Source organism: Lemur catta, chromosome 10, assembly GCF_020740605.2.
Source record: "Lemur catta isolate mLemCat1 chromosome 10, mLemCat1.pri, whole genome shotgun sequence".
Classification (NCBI taxonomy): domain Eukaryota; kingdom Metazoa; phylum Chordata; class Mammalia; order Primates; family Lemuridae; genus Lemur; species Lemur catta.
In genome coordinates, this window is record NC_059137.1 from 21,268,813 (window position 1) to 21,286,319 (window position 17,507).

A 17,507-nucleotide genomic window follows, 5' to 3' on the forward strand; every position below is an offset into this window, starting at 1 on the left:
CTCAGAGCCGTCGCCGCTCCCGGGGCGGTGCAGAGCATGATGGGAGTTGTAGTAAGAAAGAGAGTCTGGTCGTATGGAGAGGCATGTGCCGAAGAACCTCCAAGTAAAGCTCGCGGTAGACGAGGTTCTGCAAAGAGAGAGGCTCAGAGCAGTCTGGGAAGTGTAGTCCAGTTGTCTTGGCAATAGATACGTGGTGGGAGCCGAGGTTCCAGGAAGGGGCTGAGCAAGCTTGAAAAGAGGTAAGTGCTTGGCTCCGAGCTTGGCTCCGGGCTGAAGTCTGGAGGAAATCAAGGGCTTTGGGGGCCGCCTCTCCACCGTGAGCCTACGGGAACCTTTACCTGAGCTGAGGATCGTGTTGCCATGGAAACCCTCGCCCGGGACTGAGGTGGCAGCCTGGAGCTGGGGGAGGAGGGCTGTTCTTCGCGGTCCGGAGGCCTCCCGGGGGCTCCCTCTGAGCTGGGTGCATTTGCAGTGGATTTGGGCAGCGGCGAGAGATTAAGCTCGAAGAGCCCTCTAGCGCCAAAGTACGGTAAAGACCCGGCGGAGGAGGCGGCCTGATTTTGTTGCTGTTCATTTTGTTTTGTTGTTTTCAGCTCGGTCTTTGTAACAGATTGAGAGGCAGGTGATGGATCGGAAGGTGTCAGGTAACTCTGCATGGCCCTGTGCTCTGCTGGGTGCTGGGTCGTCAGAGATGAACAGGACAGGGTTTTTGCCCCCATGTGGGTATGGGAGATTCTCAAAATGTTGGTGTTTCCTGAGATGGCCAGACTCCCACTCAACCCCTAGAACAATTACAATAATAATAGCTGTTATTTATTGAGCGTTTATTAAATGCCAATTTATGTTCCAGGGCTTACTGTGCATTGCGTCATTCAGTCCATATATCAACAGAGTACAGATAAGGAAAGTAAGGTCTAGTGAGCAATGAAATTATTAACAATTGTGCAAGATCAGTGGTGTAGTGGGATTAAAACCTCTGTCCGTTCTCCTCCAGAGCCAGCACTTTTAACCGTTACTCTATACTGCTTCGTAGTAGTGAGGTTTTCACAGTTTGCAGAAAAATTAAAATGTATAGAAGATTTTTTTTTTCTCTTTCAAGTATGCCTTCCTTACCCCGTTTAGAACTTTGGCTTTCTCTACCATTTGTCTACGTTGGAATGTGGTAGAATAGTATAAGATGTAGTATAGAGCAGGTTGAAATGTAATATGCCAGTGTTTTGTGTGTTTTCTTTTTTTCAGTGTTTTATGTTGATAATATCACTTGTGTCTGTCCCAAGCTTCATGGGAGAAGGAAATATTTCTTCCTTTGTATCCTTCACACTCCCTATTTTCATCCTAGAAACTGTAATAATAATTATATTTGCACATACTTTTAAAAAGCTTTCACTTACATCATTCTCATTTAATCTTCACCATGTTGACCTATGTATAATTTTTATAGAAGTCCGATAGTCTTATCAAAACTGAGATAGCTGGGCTTAACTTCTTTATCTGTAAACTAGTGATAATTTTGCCAACTTCACAGGGTTTTTGTGTTAAAATAAGAATGTAAAGAATAAGAATGGAAAATCCTAGCAGAGTGCTCAAGAAAAGTTCATTGTACTGTCTGTATTTGGATCTCTCATTCAACAGACATTTATTGACTGCTTATTATAGATACACTCTACTGGATGCTGCAGAAATTATAAAGATGGTGCCTACACAACTCAATATGGGGAGCTGTGTTTTCTCAAAAAACTGTTTTTTATTAACACAGTATTACCTTGGGATTTCAGACTGTAGAGTAGTCTCTTGGGCCTCTTTTTGCATTTGTTCTTCATGCCTATCTTTTAGAAGTCGACTAAGACATCATTTCCTCCAGGAAGCCTTACCTGACATTCCTGTCTACCCTACACTCAGCCCAGACTGGATTTGGTGCCTGTGTAATGCCAGTGTATTACCCTCATCAGAGTTCTTATTACACTATATCACAATTTTCTCTTTGTCTGTTTTCCCCACAGATTGTAACTGTACCTTTTAACTCTAGCTGGAGCACAAGAAGTATTTGTCTAATGAATGACTTATCCCTCTAGGACTTATTTTGACCCTCAGGATAATCCTGTGAACTGGTGAGTTAGAGGGAGTTTTCATGAGATTTAGCAAACTGATTTTAGCATTCAGGAGTGATCACAAATCTCTGACAAATTCTTATGTATACATGAGTAGATTAAATTTAATGGTTTGCCTATTATCCCCCTAACTATACTGAATTAAGATGTGATAATTAACTTATTCTTTTAGCTAGAATGTCTCTGAATGTGACTAGAGTATGAGGTTAGTGATTGTTGCCTAGAATTCTCTCTTATAGGCACCTGGCTATTTTAAGTTCTTACAGAAAGAGTTTTTTGGAATTATAGAGTTGTGGATCTCCATCATATAATAAAATGTAATAATCATATATCTAAAGACTTTAGAAGTGTATATGTAAATCCAAATGAGTTTTTTACACTGCCATTCACTTCAGTGTGCATGCTTATAAATGGATCTTATGTTTGTAGCTGAAACTTATCACGTCCAGTTTTTTCTCCTCTATGCCATTTTTAACAGCTAATAGTTCACTGGGTGTGGCCCTTAGTGTTGATTTCAGCATGCTGCGAAGAAAACCAACGCGCCTAGAACTAAAGCTTGATGACATTGAAGAGTTTGAGAGCATTCGAAAAGACCTAGAGGTAAGAATACAACCCTTCAAACCCTTAGGAATATTTAAAACAAAACTCTAACTTCTTTTTTCTTTCTCTCTCTCTTTTTCTTTTTGTTATTTACTATCAGCTGAAAGAATTAACTCTAACTTCTGACTTGTAAACCAACAGTTTATTTGAAATCGCTATTTGGATGCTTTACAGGCATCTCACACTTATGTGTTAGTTTCCTATGGCTGCCATAACAGAGTGCCACAAACTTGGTGGCTTAAGACAACAGAAATTTATTCTTTCACAGTTTTATAGGCCAGAAATCTGAAATCAGTATCACTGGGCTGAAATCAAGGTGTCAGCAGGGTGACATTCCCTCTGGAGGCTCCAGAGAATCTATTCCTTGGCTCTTCTAGCTTCTGGTGGCTGTGGGCATTCTTGACTTGTGAAGATGTCACTCCATGCATCCATGGTCACGTTGCCTTCTCTTCTTCTGTCTGTGAAATCTTCCTCTGCCTCCTTCTTATACGTGGGATTGCTTTTAGGGCCTACCTGGATAATCCCCCTATCTCAAGACCCTTAATTTGATCATATATATCTACAAAGACCCTTTTTGCATATAAGGCAACATTTATAGATTCCAGAAATTAGGAACTGATAGCTTTGGGTGCCAATATCTAGCCTACTATATACTTTAACATGTTAAAAAAGAAAACAAAACAAAAACTCATGATTTCCCCCCCAAACCAGACATCCTCCCATTTTCCTCTAGTGTTCCCCATCTCGGTATCTACCCGGTTGCTCAGGCCAGAAACTTGGCAGTCATTCTTGAGTCTTCCCTTTCCCTCCCCCTCTGTGTTCAATCTGTCTGCGAATCCTTTGCTTCTACCACCAGACTGTCTAGAATCTCCCCATCTTTTTTCATCTCCACTGTTACAGCCCTAATTCAAGTAACCATCTCTCCCTGTTAATATCTATATCTTCAATTCATTCTCCATCAGGTATCTAGAATGATCTTTGAAAATTTTCAGATCATGTCATTCCCCTGTTTAAAACTCCTTATTGGCTTCCTGCACTTAGAATAAAATCTGAATTCCTTAGCATGGCCTATAAGATTTTAGACATTCTAGCCTCTCTCCAGTTTCACCTCATGCCACCCTTTGCTTTGTCTTTTATACCCCAGCCACACTGGCTTCCTTTCATTTCCTTGAACATACCAAAATATTCATCACTTCCTTGGCCTTTGCACATGTTATTTCCTTCTATCTAGAAGGCTCCCCCTTTCTTCCAGTCTTATTTAAATGTCACCTCCTCAGTCTGAGAGGCCTCTTTTGACCCTGTCCGAGTTAGGTGTGTCATTCCTATCCATGCTGCATCCATCTCATTAGGCTCTCACAAAGCACCATATTTTTTTAACAGCATTTATTATAATTCACAATTATTTATTATAAAATCATTTACATTAGGAACCTTGATTGCAGAAACCATATCTGTCATCTTCACCATTGAGTTCCCAGTATGTAGCATGTAGTAATGTAGTAGGAGCCCAATATGTTTTTTTTTTTAGAGACAAGGTCTCACTTTCTTACCTAGGCTGGAGTGCAGTGGTACAATCGTAGCTCACAGCAGCCTGGAACTCCTGGGCTCAAGCAATCCTGCCTCAGCCTCCTGAGTAGCTAGGACTACAGGTGTGCACCACCATGCCTGGCTAATCTTTTTTAAAAAATTTTTTGTAGAGACAAGGTCTTACTATATTGTCCAGGCTGGTCTCAAACTCCTGGCCTCGAGTGATCCTCCCTCCTTGTCCTCCCAGCGTGCTGGGATTACAGGTATGACCCACTGCACCTATACGTATTTTTAAGTGTGGCCTTACCACATAGTATAGATATCTATTACTAAGGCTTATATTCTTCAGTGGCCTTCAGAACAAATTCCAAATTCCCTAGCATAGCATTCGAGGCCCTTTGTGACCTGGTCCTTGCTTATCTCTCCACTTTATCTTCTGTTGCCGAGTTGTCTTTAACTTTAACCTCAGTTACTGTACACACTGTGTTCCATTTGCCTGAAAAGCCCTTTCCCTATCTTTGCCAGGCTAACTCTTACTCATCTTTTGAGTCAGCTCCAGTCTCCAGTGGGGCTGGATTCAACCTCCTCCTGTGCTGTCACTCTCTGTTATAATTGTCTGTTTTTCTGTTTTCCCCTGCTGGGCCTGAAGCTCCTTGAAGGCAGGAATGAGTGTATTCATCCTGCATCTGTTCCCTGAGCTACCAGGCCCAAAGGAGGACGCAGTACAAGTCTGTTTTCATTTGCTGTTCTAGTAGATGTTTTGTACCATACGGCAGAGGACATTACATTTTGCATGCATTCATGAACATGATGGTTTTACTAGGTATTATATCTGCTTCATGATAAGACCAATAGCTTAGATTTCTTTCCCCCCTTCTTCATCCCAGTAGAGTTTAGTGTTCTCTAAGCATCATCATTTTTTTGCTTCTTGAAAACATATATTGAGGCTGGGTGCAGTGGCTCACGCCTGTAATCCTAGCACTCTGGGAGGCCGAGGTGGGAGGGATCACTTGAGGTCAGTAGTTCAAGACCAGCCTGAGCAAGAGCGAGACCCTGTCTTTACCAAAAATAGAAAAAATAAGCTGAGCGCAGTGGCAGACACCTATAGTCCCAGCTACTGGAGAGGCTGAGGCAGGAGAATCACTTGAGCCCAGAGTTTGAGGTTGCATTGAGCTATGATGACACCACTGCACTCTACCCAGGGCGACGGAGTGAGGCTCTGTCTCAAAAAACAAAAACAAAACCACATATTGATAGTGTGTTATTAAGGATGAGCTTTAAGTATGGTTTAAACTTCACTTGTTACCAGCCTCATAAAAGTTTGCATACTGAACTTAGTTCTCTGCAGAATCAGCTCACCATTGAGTTAGTCTGTCCACAAAAGGCAGTTATCTAGTGGGTTTGACCTGTTGTAGAGTAACTTAGGAAGGAGGGAAAGTCATACCCTAAACTAAAATGAAACCAGTAGAAAACTGGTATATTTCATTTTTTACCGAAATTAGTCTGGTTAGACTACCATGACTAGTTTCTGAAACAGTCAGCACTTGTTCATAGTGGGAAGCCTTTTAAATGATTTCATTCCATTTGGATATGCTCAGAATGATAAGAGTCCTTTGCCTTGTAGAACTTATTTTCACAAAGGTGTTTGGGTAGAACTTTCTAATGTCACGTATTGGTAGTGTAGACTAACTAGAGAGTAATCAGGAAGGTCATTATATTTGTAACATAAAAGGTAATACCTGATTTGATTCACTGTAATACTTTGATGTTGGCATTTAAATGCTTGCAGTTCAGCAGTAAGTGATGAGGAATGGTGGTAATTTCAGTGATTAGAATAGTTGAGCCATTCTAATAAGGAACAATAGTTAAAATAACTGTTCATTCTCTTCGAGAAAGTTATCATCTAATATCATCTTTATAGTCAGGTAGTGGTTCATTATAGGATAAGTGTTAGTCTCTTTTTGAAAATAAACTAAGACATACTTTGTGAATTCTACAGTCACTGTTATGGAAAACAAAAAGAAGCCCTAAAACTCAGACTTTTTGATAGCATAAAACCTTCTAGTATTACTTTCAATCTCATGGGATCAGTCAGGTTATAGATTTTTAGTGGTTATTGTTTTACCACTCACTTGATTTTTTCATTTACTCTTTTGAATAATACATTTGCTGAAATATCCTTCGCTTCCCCTTGTCACTAACTCTTATGTATCTTTCTAGTTGCAGCTTCCTGCTTTGAACCTCCACCACCACTCTCCCACCTCTTCTTCTTTGTGTCTCTCTGGCAGTGTGGGCTTCTCTCTGTCATAGCCCTAATCACCCTATAATTGTCTATTTGCCTATTTCCCTATTAGACCGTGACATCCTGGAAGGTAGGGATCATACCTTTATCTTCGTTGTGCCCCTAACTATCCTAAACCTCAGATTTCAGTTTATTGTTCTTTAAACTCTAACCCTATCTTTTACCCCATGCCTAGTACATGATAGGTGCTAAATAAACATTTGCTAATTGAAAGAATGTTGCCTTAATCCTAAAACTTTTATACTTTCAGACCCGAAAGAAACAGAAGGAAGATGTGGAAGTTGTAGGAGGCAGTGATGGAGAAGGAGCTGCTGGGGTCAGCAGTGACCCCAAGAGCCGGGAACAAATGATTAATGATCGAATTGGTTATAAACCCCAACCCAAGCCCAACGATCGCTCATCTCAATTTGGAAGTTTTGAATTTTAGAGATGGATTTTCTTGCATGTCGGAGCCCTGGAATGGAACCAATTGATGGCAGAAGTACAAACCAGATTTAGAGAAGTGAGTGCTCACAGTCAAGCAGAATGTTTTACCTCCTGCAGAAATACTTTTGCAGGGATTACGGATGCTTAACTTTCACTCTAAGCTGGAATCCAAACTCTGGTTTGTCTCTGGAAAGTTTAACTCTGTAAAACTTATCTGATTTTTGTTTTTAAAAATAAATATATTTTTGGAAAAATGTGAGGCATTGTTAATGAAGTATAATAACACTCTTAACCCCCAGACTTTAAAAGGCAATTGCTACAGAAGTGACATCATTCTTCCCATCTTCATTAAAAGACCCTAAGCACAGAACACTTCCAGTTGATCTCTGTCACTTTCATTTAACTCATTCATTTAACAAGCATTTATAGGGTGCCTACCACTGCCAATCAACAAAGATCCCTGCCCTTGTGGAGATTAAATTCTAGTGATTTTGTGTAAACCTGAAGAAGTTAGAGGTGCCAGATGTTTACAGAATGGCTTTATAGCTAGTTTGGGTACAACTTTGGGAGGACAAGCAATGGAAGGAAACAAGAATGCTCTTAACAGTATTACCATCATTCCAATTTTTCTTCCTTTCTCAATTTATCTAAGAAGTTTTCCTAGCAGGAACCAATCTGAGAGGCAGTTTAGAGGATAATTTTTGAATCATGTCCTATTGCTTTCACTGTTTAATTCAACTGTTGGGAACCACCAGCTGTGGTAGTAATAACTTCTCGAATCATCGGTTCTAGAGACCTCTTAGCAGGATCTTACCTAGGCTTTTTGGAGTAGTTGAAGTCTGAATAAAAAGAATGTGGGAGAGGCAGGAATAGAACGGAATAGTTTCCCTTCTTGCTCCAGACATTCTCAGAAAACCTTTGTTCTTCCAGTTTAATCTGGGACCTTCAACTCTGTTACTGTCTTAAAAAAACCTGAGTCAGGCTCTAGGTAGGGAAATCAAGTTATATTATCTTGAAGCCTGCAAAGGCCTTATGGAAGAGCTAACAGTCTGATTTCTGAATCCATGCTACTAAACTTTCTTACTACATTACTTTCTTAGTCTTCCACAGCTAAGTCTAAGAAAGTAGGGGTAGAGGATAGAGTGAGAAGTTGCTGTTTTCAGGAAATTTCCATGCTATTTTATTTATAGAGAAGAGACAATTACTAGATCAGTAGAAAAGAGCTTATTGCATCTGTAAACCCTTTTTGGCACAACTGAAATCACATGCATTGATTCTGTATTTCTTAGGTACTACTGTTCATTTCTGGATTACCCAAACTCAGGAAGTTGGTTCAGGTGCTAACTTTAAAGAGATACTAACTTTATCCAGAAGAATGTACCTTTCATTTTCCTGAAAGCTAGAGTAATAGTAACCAGTATATAATAATAAAAAAAACACTATAGCTTGGATGCCTATTTTATGCTGGCTGCCTTATACATATTGCTCTTAATTCAAATAAGTGCTATATTGCCTTTTTATAAATGAGAAAACTAAGGTGTGGTTTTTTTTAATTTTTTTCTTTAAATATTCTTTTATTTTTAATTATGGGTACATAATAGTTGTATATATTTATAGGGTACATGATGTTTTGATACAGGTATACAATATGAATTAATCAAATCAGGGTAATTGGGATATCCATCACCTCAGGCATTTAACTTTTTCTGCGTTAGGAACATTCCAATTCCACTCTTAGTTATTTTAAAGTATACCCTACCTTGTTGACTATAGTCACTTTGTTGTGCTATCAAGTATTGTTCATTCTAACTATATTTTTGCACCCATTAACCAACCCCACTTTATCCTCCCCCATGGCCTCAGCCTCTGGTAGCTGTCATTCTACTTTGTATCTCCATGATATCAATTGGTTTTAATATTTTGCTCCGACATATGAGAACATGTGAGATTTGTCCTTCTGTCATTGGCTTATTTCACTTAACATAATGTTCTCTAGTTCCATCCATGTTGTTGCAAATGGCAGGATTTCGTTCTTTTTGTGGCTATATAATATTCCCTTGTATATATGTACCACAATTTATCAATTCATCTGTTGATGGACACTTAGGTTGATTCCATATCTTGGCCACTGTGAATAATGCTGCAAAAAACAGGGAGTGCAGATACATTTTGGATATACTGAATTCCCAACCTTTGGCTATACACTCAGCAGTGGGATTGCTGGGTCATATGGTAGTTCTATAATATTTTTAGTTTCTGAGGAACTTCCATACTGTTTTCCATAGTGGTTGCACTCACTAACATTCTCACCAACAGTGTACTAGGTCCTCCTGTCTCCACATCCTTGCCAGCATTGATTATTGGGCTTAGGGATTTTTAGAACAACTTTTCCTAAGGTCACACTGCTAGTAAGTAGTAGAGCCAGGATTCAAACAAACCCATGTACTCCAAAGGCCATGCTCAACATATTACACTAAAGAAGAGACTAGCAGTGGTGTTAACTGGCAAGATGCCCACTGGGGGCTAGTGGGAAGACCAAATAACACCAGCACTCTGGCATTACCAAAGGGGTAGACAGGGTCAGGTCTCCAGGTTTGCCAGTGAACTTCCTAGAGGCCTGACTCAGAATCTCTTGCCTGACAGAATAAACACAGGGAAGGGATTACGACATGACAAAAAAATAGCTTTAAAATTCAAGAATCTCCAGCCAGATGAGGTCCACAGGGGGAAAAAAAATAAATTTCAAGAATCTTTGGTATACTGATATGTCTGCAGCTCCACGAAGACTCCGACTCCTATACAAAAGTTCACATGGATCTTCTGGTATGTACTAGCTCATCATTTTGAGCAGAGTAGGAGGAGAGTGAGATGAAAACATAAAGGGATCAGACCACCTAAAAGACTTTGACATTTTAAAAACTGATGGTAATGGCTGGACTGTATGCAGACTATGAGGAGACTAGTTTATTCTGACATCACTCTGGGTGGAAAAATATGCATATAGTCACAAAATCAAAATATTTATTTTGTTCTTTTGCACATGACACTGTTAAAACATTCCTACTACAGCAATACTGCTCTCCAGGAGCTTACAATCTATAATAGTCAACATTAATTGTAGACCCAGTGATTAAGGCATTACATCAAATGCAGTCTTTGTATCTTTAGATGTATCTTCTGAAGAAGCAGCTGGAGAGGGCAGGTTCAAAATTAAATGGCCTGAAAGTGTACCCCCCATCCCTCCCTCCCAGCTCCTTATAAGGAACCTTGTGACTAGAACTCAAGACCAGTACCCATAGCCTGAAAGGGAATTCCAGACAACCCTATCATAGAAGTAGTGAAGAAACCTTAATTTCTAATCCCCTGGTGGACACAGTGAGGATTCCCTGTTTGTGGGCAATGGGGGTGCTGAGTGTTCCTCCATCACAGACTGGAGACAGCACTTAAGATTGATTCTACAACTCTGAGGAGGGTACTAGGTTTCCCTTTACCCAGCCTTATACAAGTTCCAGTGGGGCGATTGCTTCTTTTTTTTTAATTTTTGAGTAAAAGTCTCACTCTGTTGTCCTGGGTAGAGTGTAGTGGCATCATCACAGCTAATGGCAACCTCAAACTCCTGGGCTCAAGTGATTCTCCTACCTCAGCCTCCCAAGTAGCTGGGACTACAGGCACACGCCGCCATGCCTGGCTAATTTTTGCTATCTTTGGTAGATGCCAATTTTTTCTATTTTTTAATTTTTTGGTAGAGATAGGGTCTCACTCTTGCTCAGGCTGGTCTTGAACTCCTGACCTCAAGCGACCCCTCCACCTCAGACTCCCAGAGTTCTAGAATTACAGGCATGAGCCACCATGCCCAGCTGGGGCAATTGCTTCTTGAAGCATGCTTAAGGTCTCCAACAGGTTCATAAATGCCAACTTTTGGTTGGTATTTATATCCATAGCATAGCAATGTCCATTGCATCAGGACGGCTAGGGAGATTTAATAAAATAGACATATGAGATAAAAGACTGAAAGACAGGGACAGCAGAGTAAGAGGCCAAAGAGATAGGGGTACAGTCTTCCAATAGATGTGAACAGGGAAGGAGGAAATGAGAAGTTTGAATCCAAAAGGAACAAAGAACTCAGGCATTAAATATCAAATGAACAGGGAAACAGAAATGAAAGTCAATGATATCATGATAGTATCACAATCCAAGAGCTTAAGTAAGATGGAATTTAAGCTTTAATTTTTTTTTTCCTTCACTGGCTTCATCCTTAGCAATCTAGTCCAAGAATCCCTGAAATTCAGGTTTTTCAGGAAATTATCTCTCTCCTGAATATCTAAATACCTATCGCAAACTGATGATTCTCTCTGAGTTTCAAATTCATAGCACTTTGTCTTAACTGGCCTTGATTTTATCTTACTTGATAAGGTCCTGTTCCTGGAAGGATACTCTATAGCATGCTGAGATTTCTAGAGCGCATCAGAGTCATTACTAAACACCGATTCTTTTTTATGTCTCATGGTTTTATGGCCTTGGCTTCTGAGACAACAGGCTATTTTAAAAAAAAATTTTTGTGGAGATGAGGTCTCAATATGTTGCCCAGGCTAGTCTCAAACTCCTGGCCTCAAGTGATCCTCTCGCTTTGGCCTCCCAAAGTGCTGGGATTACAGGCGTGAGCCACCGTGCCTGGCCAACAACGGGCTATTTATAACTTAACATTGGACTCTGTCAGTACCTGTCATTCACTCTGCTCATGCTAAGTATCATTGCAAAGGGATGAAATGAGAGAAAAGCACAAAGCTCTAAATATTGGTTCATGGATTTTAACCTCTACCAGTAGGCTCATAACCCTCTCTTGGTTCAAAGCCATACAAGTACACATTCCTTGCTCTCCAATATTTAACTGGCACCCATAGAGAAAGTACAAACTTCAACAGGATAGTACTGTTTTGTGTCCTCCACCCTGACGCAGAATTGGATCTAGCACCAAGGAGGGCAAGATTTAACAGACCAGCAAAGGAAGACTCCCTTTACAGAGGTAGTTTGGACTGCCATGTAGACAGACTAACAACTGAACAGAATAAAAATCCAATGTGATTCTTCATTGAGAAAAGAGGTTTTGGCCACTTGTGATCTAATTAAGCCCCCCCAGAGTAACAAAGACGGTCACGTGGAGGATGAGGGTCTGCCTGGGATGGGCATGGATGTGAGGAGAATCTGGCCATCAGCAAACCACACCCTCAGTCTCTCCAAAGAGAAAGCTGGACTTTTGCCCCTCTGGACCATGACTGGTGGATTTACACTGAAGATCAAAGGTCTTTCTCAACATTCAAACTACTTCCAAGAAACCACAGGTCTTTAAAAACAAGGACTAGTGATTTCATCTAGGCTAGTGAAAATACTCTGGCTACAGCCCTTCGTGCATGTGCGCGTGGGTACACGTATACACAGCTGGAGCTGAATAAATATGGAATGATTAAGTATTGATCAGCAGCATTTACTAAGTGAGTTAAGCCCAGACATACCACCTACCAGTCAGCAATTCAAATGCCCAAGCCCAATATCAGGTAACTCACCCCGCTAGGTGACGCTTTCTTAGTTTAAAGCACAGATTCTCAAACTGTGGTCCCCGGACCATCAGCAGGAGCATCACCTGGGAACTTAGAAATGCCAGTTTTGGCACTCTGTGGTTGAGGCTCAGCAACTAGTGTTTTAACAAGCCCTCCAGGTGATTGTGATAATGCTAAAATTTGAAAATCACTGGCATAGAGGCAGATGTGAAAACAATAATGAGAAAAAAATAATTCAAACTCTTTTGCTTCATTAAGCTGGGACAAACCAAGGTACCAAGTCAAAGTAAAATGCCAATGGTTTTATTTTAAAATATCCATTTCTATATTCTCAAATTGATTGTCTTTTTTTTGACTGGCAAGTTCGTTCTAATCAAAATGTTAAGTGGGAACACAAGTTGATGAGTTAGCCATCCAAGAATACACACTCTGCAAGCTCTAGACCTGTATTAGTCTCAAAGCACCCCTCTGCATACTACAAAGATTTTGGTGCAATACATCACACCTAGAGAAAGGCACACTGTATTTCCCACTCATTAAGTCCAAAGACAGGACCTTATTTTCTAATGTTAAGTTTGAGTTCTGGGTTTAGTTGGGCAAGAATTTCTCTCAGCTGCCATTAATCCTGGCTGAAATTAATCCCTTTCCATCACTGACCCAGGGAAAAAGTCCACCAAATTCACTTACTGTCTGTTTAAAAAAATCCAGAAGATTAAAAAAGGAAGCAGGTGATCAAGTCATTGAATACAAAGCTACCTGGATTAGACAAGAACATATAACTTAGATCTAGAATGATGGGGGAGGAAAAGACATCTCATGGGTGGCTTCTCCTCAAGAGAAATGGGAATCTCAGCTTATTAGAAAAAAGTTTGGGAGGTTATCACTTCAGCTCAGAGACTGTAAACTAAACCTATGTTGAGCAGGGGTGTAGGGGTGTGCACGTGTGCACGCGTGTATGCGTGTATGTGTGTGTGTGTGTGTGTGTGTGTGTGTGTGTGTAAAGAGACAGGAGCAAGGAGGGATGATTGGAGCAGGAATCACATCTTCCAGTCTCGAACTGCTTCCCACTGCAACCGGTAAGGCCTCGCCATGGAGTTTGACGTTAATGGCAATGCTCTGTGATGTCCACTACCACTGCCTTCTTCCAGCTGAAGAGAAAGTATCCCGTACCAGCCCCTGCTGCTACGGCAATGCAGAGGTACCCATTGTAGGACATGAAGATGAGCATGAGGAAGTAGCTGATGACCACCTGGATGATATGCAGCACTGTTTGTAGGAGGTGGGGAAAGCTCAGCATCTGTTGCCTGAAGAGTAAACAGGGACACAACAATTAGGGACTCCAAGGAGCTCTGCAGATCAGGAGAAAGGGGATACAGCTGTAGCCATGAGCTCAGCTGAAACTGGACTGTCTCAAAGACACTCTGGCAACTCATGGGTACTTGTGTATATGTATATTGTCTATCGGTCCCTGGAATGAAACAGTATAAGGCTGTCAGGTTTATAAGCACTAGCCAGATAGGGTTATGTGCTAGTAGGAGGAACCCTCTTTCAGAGGAGGAGAAAGAGATGAGGAGTAATCCCAACTTATCACCTCCTTAGATCCTGAAAGTGAGCCCTAAACTCTCCTACACTCATTTGCCTGAGCATTTACAAGCCTTCCACCTTTGCAAAGTTCACATTCTACGAAAATGGAAATAGAATTGAGGGTTGGGTGATGTAGTAGAAATGACTTAATTAGGCACCAAGAGACCTGGCTACTCATCCCCAGATAGGTCACAACTTTTTGGAGCCTCAACAGGCTCCTCAGTACAATGGGAATAAATAATACTGTTTGCTTGAAAGCAGGATGTTGGTCTATAGGAGTTCGTAAGGTCCAATCTAGTTTTGAGACCTACACTTTAATTAAAACTGAATCTCAAAAGGCTTTTGCCTACCTATGGGAAAAACCAATAATCATCAAATACTTTCTTAGAACACAGAAATCTTTACAGTCTTACATTGTAAACAAAATAAGGATAGAATTGGCTAGGTAGAACTTTTTATAGAAAGGAATCCATTGCACTCTGTCATTCTTTTATACTTTGACCTGACTTTCCTAACTTGTTTGTTATTATTTTGGCAAATATTTTAAAATACAGATCCCTCACTTACCTTCTTCCAATGTGACCAATACTCACAAATCAGAACATTCACATTTGTAGAAGAGTTCCTATCACTCCTCCTTTAGCCTGCTTATGACCCACGACCCCAAACCTCCAAAGACAGTTTTGATCAAGGTCATACAGAATCACCAACTCAGGAAGAAGGCTGCTGCTAATAAAATAGCTGCTTTGCTGCTTAATTAATCCAACTCTCTAGAATTTTATCTGGATTTGTTAAATCTTCTTACCCAACAGTTTTGTGGGTCTCCATAAGGATGGTGCCATTTGGTCCTGGGACAGGCATGGAATTGTACCGAATGCTGACTTGTGACTTACGCAGCAGGCTCTCCCGGGCTATCTTGAGTCCTTCATAGAACATTGCTAGTAAAAACACTGCCACAAATGCTCCAGCCATTTCTAAGGAAGGAAGGAAAAGTTGGTATGTTGTCAAATGTGCAAAATCATTAGCCAGTGTGCTGTCCAGCTAGAAAGACACATAGAAAAAATGCTACTCCCAGTTTCTGAAGACATTATATTGTTACCTCTTCACTTGCCCAGGTAGGAGAAGAACAGCTAAGATAGTGAAAACCATTGCCTCTGCTGAAGAACATATTTACTTTCTGATTAAGATAAGAAAAATCATCTGAACAATGTTTTGGTCTGACAGCTTGATATCATTAAATTAGCTGTTACGTTCAAACAATGTAGAATATGGAAAAAGGGGAATAAGAACAACTTAGTTTTTAAGTGCTGACTACATTTCTTGAACAGGTATTTCATTTCTGAGTCTTTCACACTGTGAAGTGTTGGTAATACTTGACATAAATTCAGATTGCTAATTTAACACACTACCTGAACTAAATGCTCTCCTTCTTCCCAAAACTAACTTTGTGGATCTAAAGATACATCTAGTACCTAAAGCAGTCCAACTGACTACCGAGCTTGGGCAATTGGAATTTAAAGTATACCAATACAAGATAATAGGCACAAAGAGATGGGTGAACAGGTGCCTCAAAACTAGGAGTGACTCTAAGATGGCCATGCCAAGAATTGGGAAGGATGTGGGCCATAGTCTGGTAGACCAAAAAAGAACACTGTGTCAGGCAGCTCTAGAAGGTCTGGGTCCTTGTCATACCTCTGGCAGACTAATTCTTTGTGACTTAGGGCAAGTCATTTCACTATTTGAGGCTTAATTTATCTTTAAAATAGAAGGATTGTACTAGATCAAAAGTTTTTAACCAAGGGTTATTTTGTGGCATTTGAACTCGACTGTAGTCTTTTGTCCTGGACCAATAACTTACTGAACAAGGAAACACTCTGGAAAAGGATGAAAGGAAACGGATTGCAAAATATTTCTATCTGATATCTAAATTATTTTTCAGAGTGCCAAAACACACACATTATTTAAGGGAGGTTTACCAGAGGACCAAAAAAAGTATTGTGTATCCTACCTTCTGGGTAGGAACTAGGAACCAAGAAGGTTATATATCATGACCATATTGATTTAGTAACTAGGATGGAAAGAGGTGCTGGGTTTCTAAATTCTTTGTCACTGTGTCTCATATGACTGTCACCTTCAAACAACACCTGATAGCTTACTCACCTCCAGCTGTATTGATCACCAAACCGGAAAACAAGAGTTCCACATTTTTAAAGTCAAAGTAGAAGGTCATAGGCTGCCAGAAAACCAAAAGTCAGTTAGAAATGAATGAAAATTCTAAATGAGAATTTCAGGCAAAGAAGCTTAGAACATTTAAAAGTTCTGGATAATAAGTTAAGAAGAGACATTCACTGAGGCCTTCACCCTCACTCTAGCATCACTACAGGTACCAAGCATGAGTACTCTCCTGGACCCCCACCATCAACTTTTGTCTTTTTCTCTTTTCCACACAAAGCATAAAAACCAGAACTTAATTCAGAAAAGAGTCAATTTTAAAAGAAGGGACTACAGAAGGAAAAACCCTAGAATCCCGGTTCTGGTATGATTTCTGTAAATAACTTGGCATATGATTTTGGGCACATCATTTGACTTGTTTGGGTCTGCTTTAGTTTTCCTCATTGATAAACTGATTTTTAAAGATAACAACCTTCTAGTACTAAAATTCCATATTCTATTCATTCTTTTATTTTTTAGAGACAGGGACTGGCTCTGTCACCCAGGCTAGAGTGCAGTGGCATGATCACAGCTCACCGCAACCTTGAAATCCTGGGTTCAAGCAATCCTCCCACCTCAGCCTCCTGAGTAGCTAGGACTACAGGCATGTACACCACACCAGGCTAATTTTTAAATGTTTTTGTAGAGACGGGGTCTTGCTATGTTGCCCAGGCTGGTCTCAAACTCCTGGCTTCAAGCAATCCTCTCAACTCAGCTTCCCAAATTTCTGAGATTACAGACATGAGCCACCATGCCTGGCCTAAAACTCCATTATTTCTATTACCCAAGGGGGTCAGAAAGGGCGTGTGCTGCCGCTTCGTTGGCACTCACCATCATCATCATCATGTTGCTGTCTCCTCCACCATGGGAGTGTGAGGTTGCAGTTGTCGGGTGATGGTGAGAATGATTCATTTTTCCAGGCAAAGTTGAGTGTCAGCAGAAGATTCTTTTAAGAAAAAGAATTACACATAATAACTTAAGGATATAAAAATCTTGTTTCTCAGTAAATACTTTGTCTATATGGAATTCATCCAATAAATTGATGCTCTCCTAGCATCTTTACTCAGAACTAGTTTTCATAATCCACAGATGGAGAGAGAAGTAATTTGTGCTAATATGGATCACATTTGGAGATTGTAGCAGAAAGGATTTGCACCTAGGGCTTCAGACACCTAACCCTTCCTTATTCTGCAG

At 40.4% G+C, this 17,507-nt stretch overlaps 2 protein-coding genes across 6 annotated transcripts in view; one reads left to right on the forward strand and one right to left on the reverse strand.

Annotated features, from left to right (window-relative positions):
- The first annotated feature begins 32 nt into the window (after window positions 1-32).
- Window positions 33-7,217, forward strand: CDC26 (cell division cycle 26). Of its 4 annotated transcripts, XM_045563598.1 has the most exons (5): window positions 33-239; window positions 594-644; window positions 2,001-2,108; window positions 2,587-2,708; window positions 6,788-7,217. In XM_045563598.1, exons 4-5 carry the CDS (start codon window positions 2,628-2,630, stop codon window positions 6,962-6,964), a joined length of 258 nt encoding a protein of 85 aa, XP_045419554.1. In that variant the 5' UTR covers window positions 33-239; window positions 594-644; window positions 2,001-2,108; window positions 2,587-2,627; the 3' UTR covers window positions 6,965-7,217. The 4 variants fall into 4 exon arrangements, with proteins under 4 accessions (XP_045419554.1, XP_045419553.1, XP_045419555.1 ...); XM_045563597.1 differs by lacking the exon at window positions 594-644; XM_045563599.1 differs by lacking the exons at window positions 33-239; window positions 594-644 and adding an exon at window positions 247-529.
- A 5,588-nt stretch (window positions 7,218-12,805) lies between these two features.
- Window positions 12,806-17,507, reverse strand: part of SLC31A1 (solute carrier family 31 member 1) — a 30,558-nt gene continuing 25,856 nt past the window's right edge. For both annotated transcript variants that reach the window (XM_045563595.1, XM_045563596.1), the window contains 4 exons: window positions 17,145-17,259; window positions 16,263-16,335; window positions 14,908-15,076; window positions 12,806-13,822 (listed from right to left, as the gene is read on the reverse strand). In XM_045563595.1, coding sequence (XP_045419551.1) covers window positions 13,621-13,822; window positions 14,908-15,076; window positions 16,263-16,335; window positions 17,145-17,225 — 525 coding nt within the window. In that variant the 5' untranslated portion in view covers window positions 17,226-17,259 and the 3' untranslated portion in view covers window positions 12,806-13,620. The remainder of the gene's footprint in view (window positions 13,823-14,907; window positions 15,077-16,262; window positions 16,336-17,144; window positions 17,260-17,507) is intronic.

Bases quoted from the DNA above. Each gene is read 5' to 3' on its own strand.
- CDC26 (XM_045563598.1), top strand. From the start codon at position 2,628: ATGCTGCGAAGAAAACCAACGCGCCTAGAACTAAAGCTTGATGACATT. The intron at 2,709-6,787 runs GTAAGAATACAA...TTATACTTTCAG, and splicing joins GCATTCGAAAAGACCTAGAG to ACCCGAAAGAAACAGAAGGA.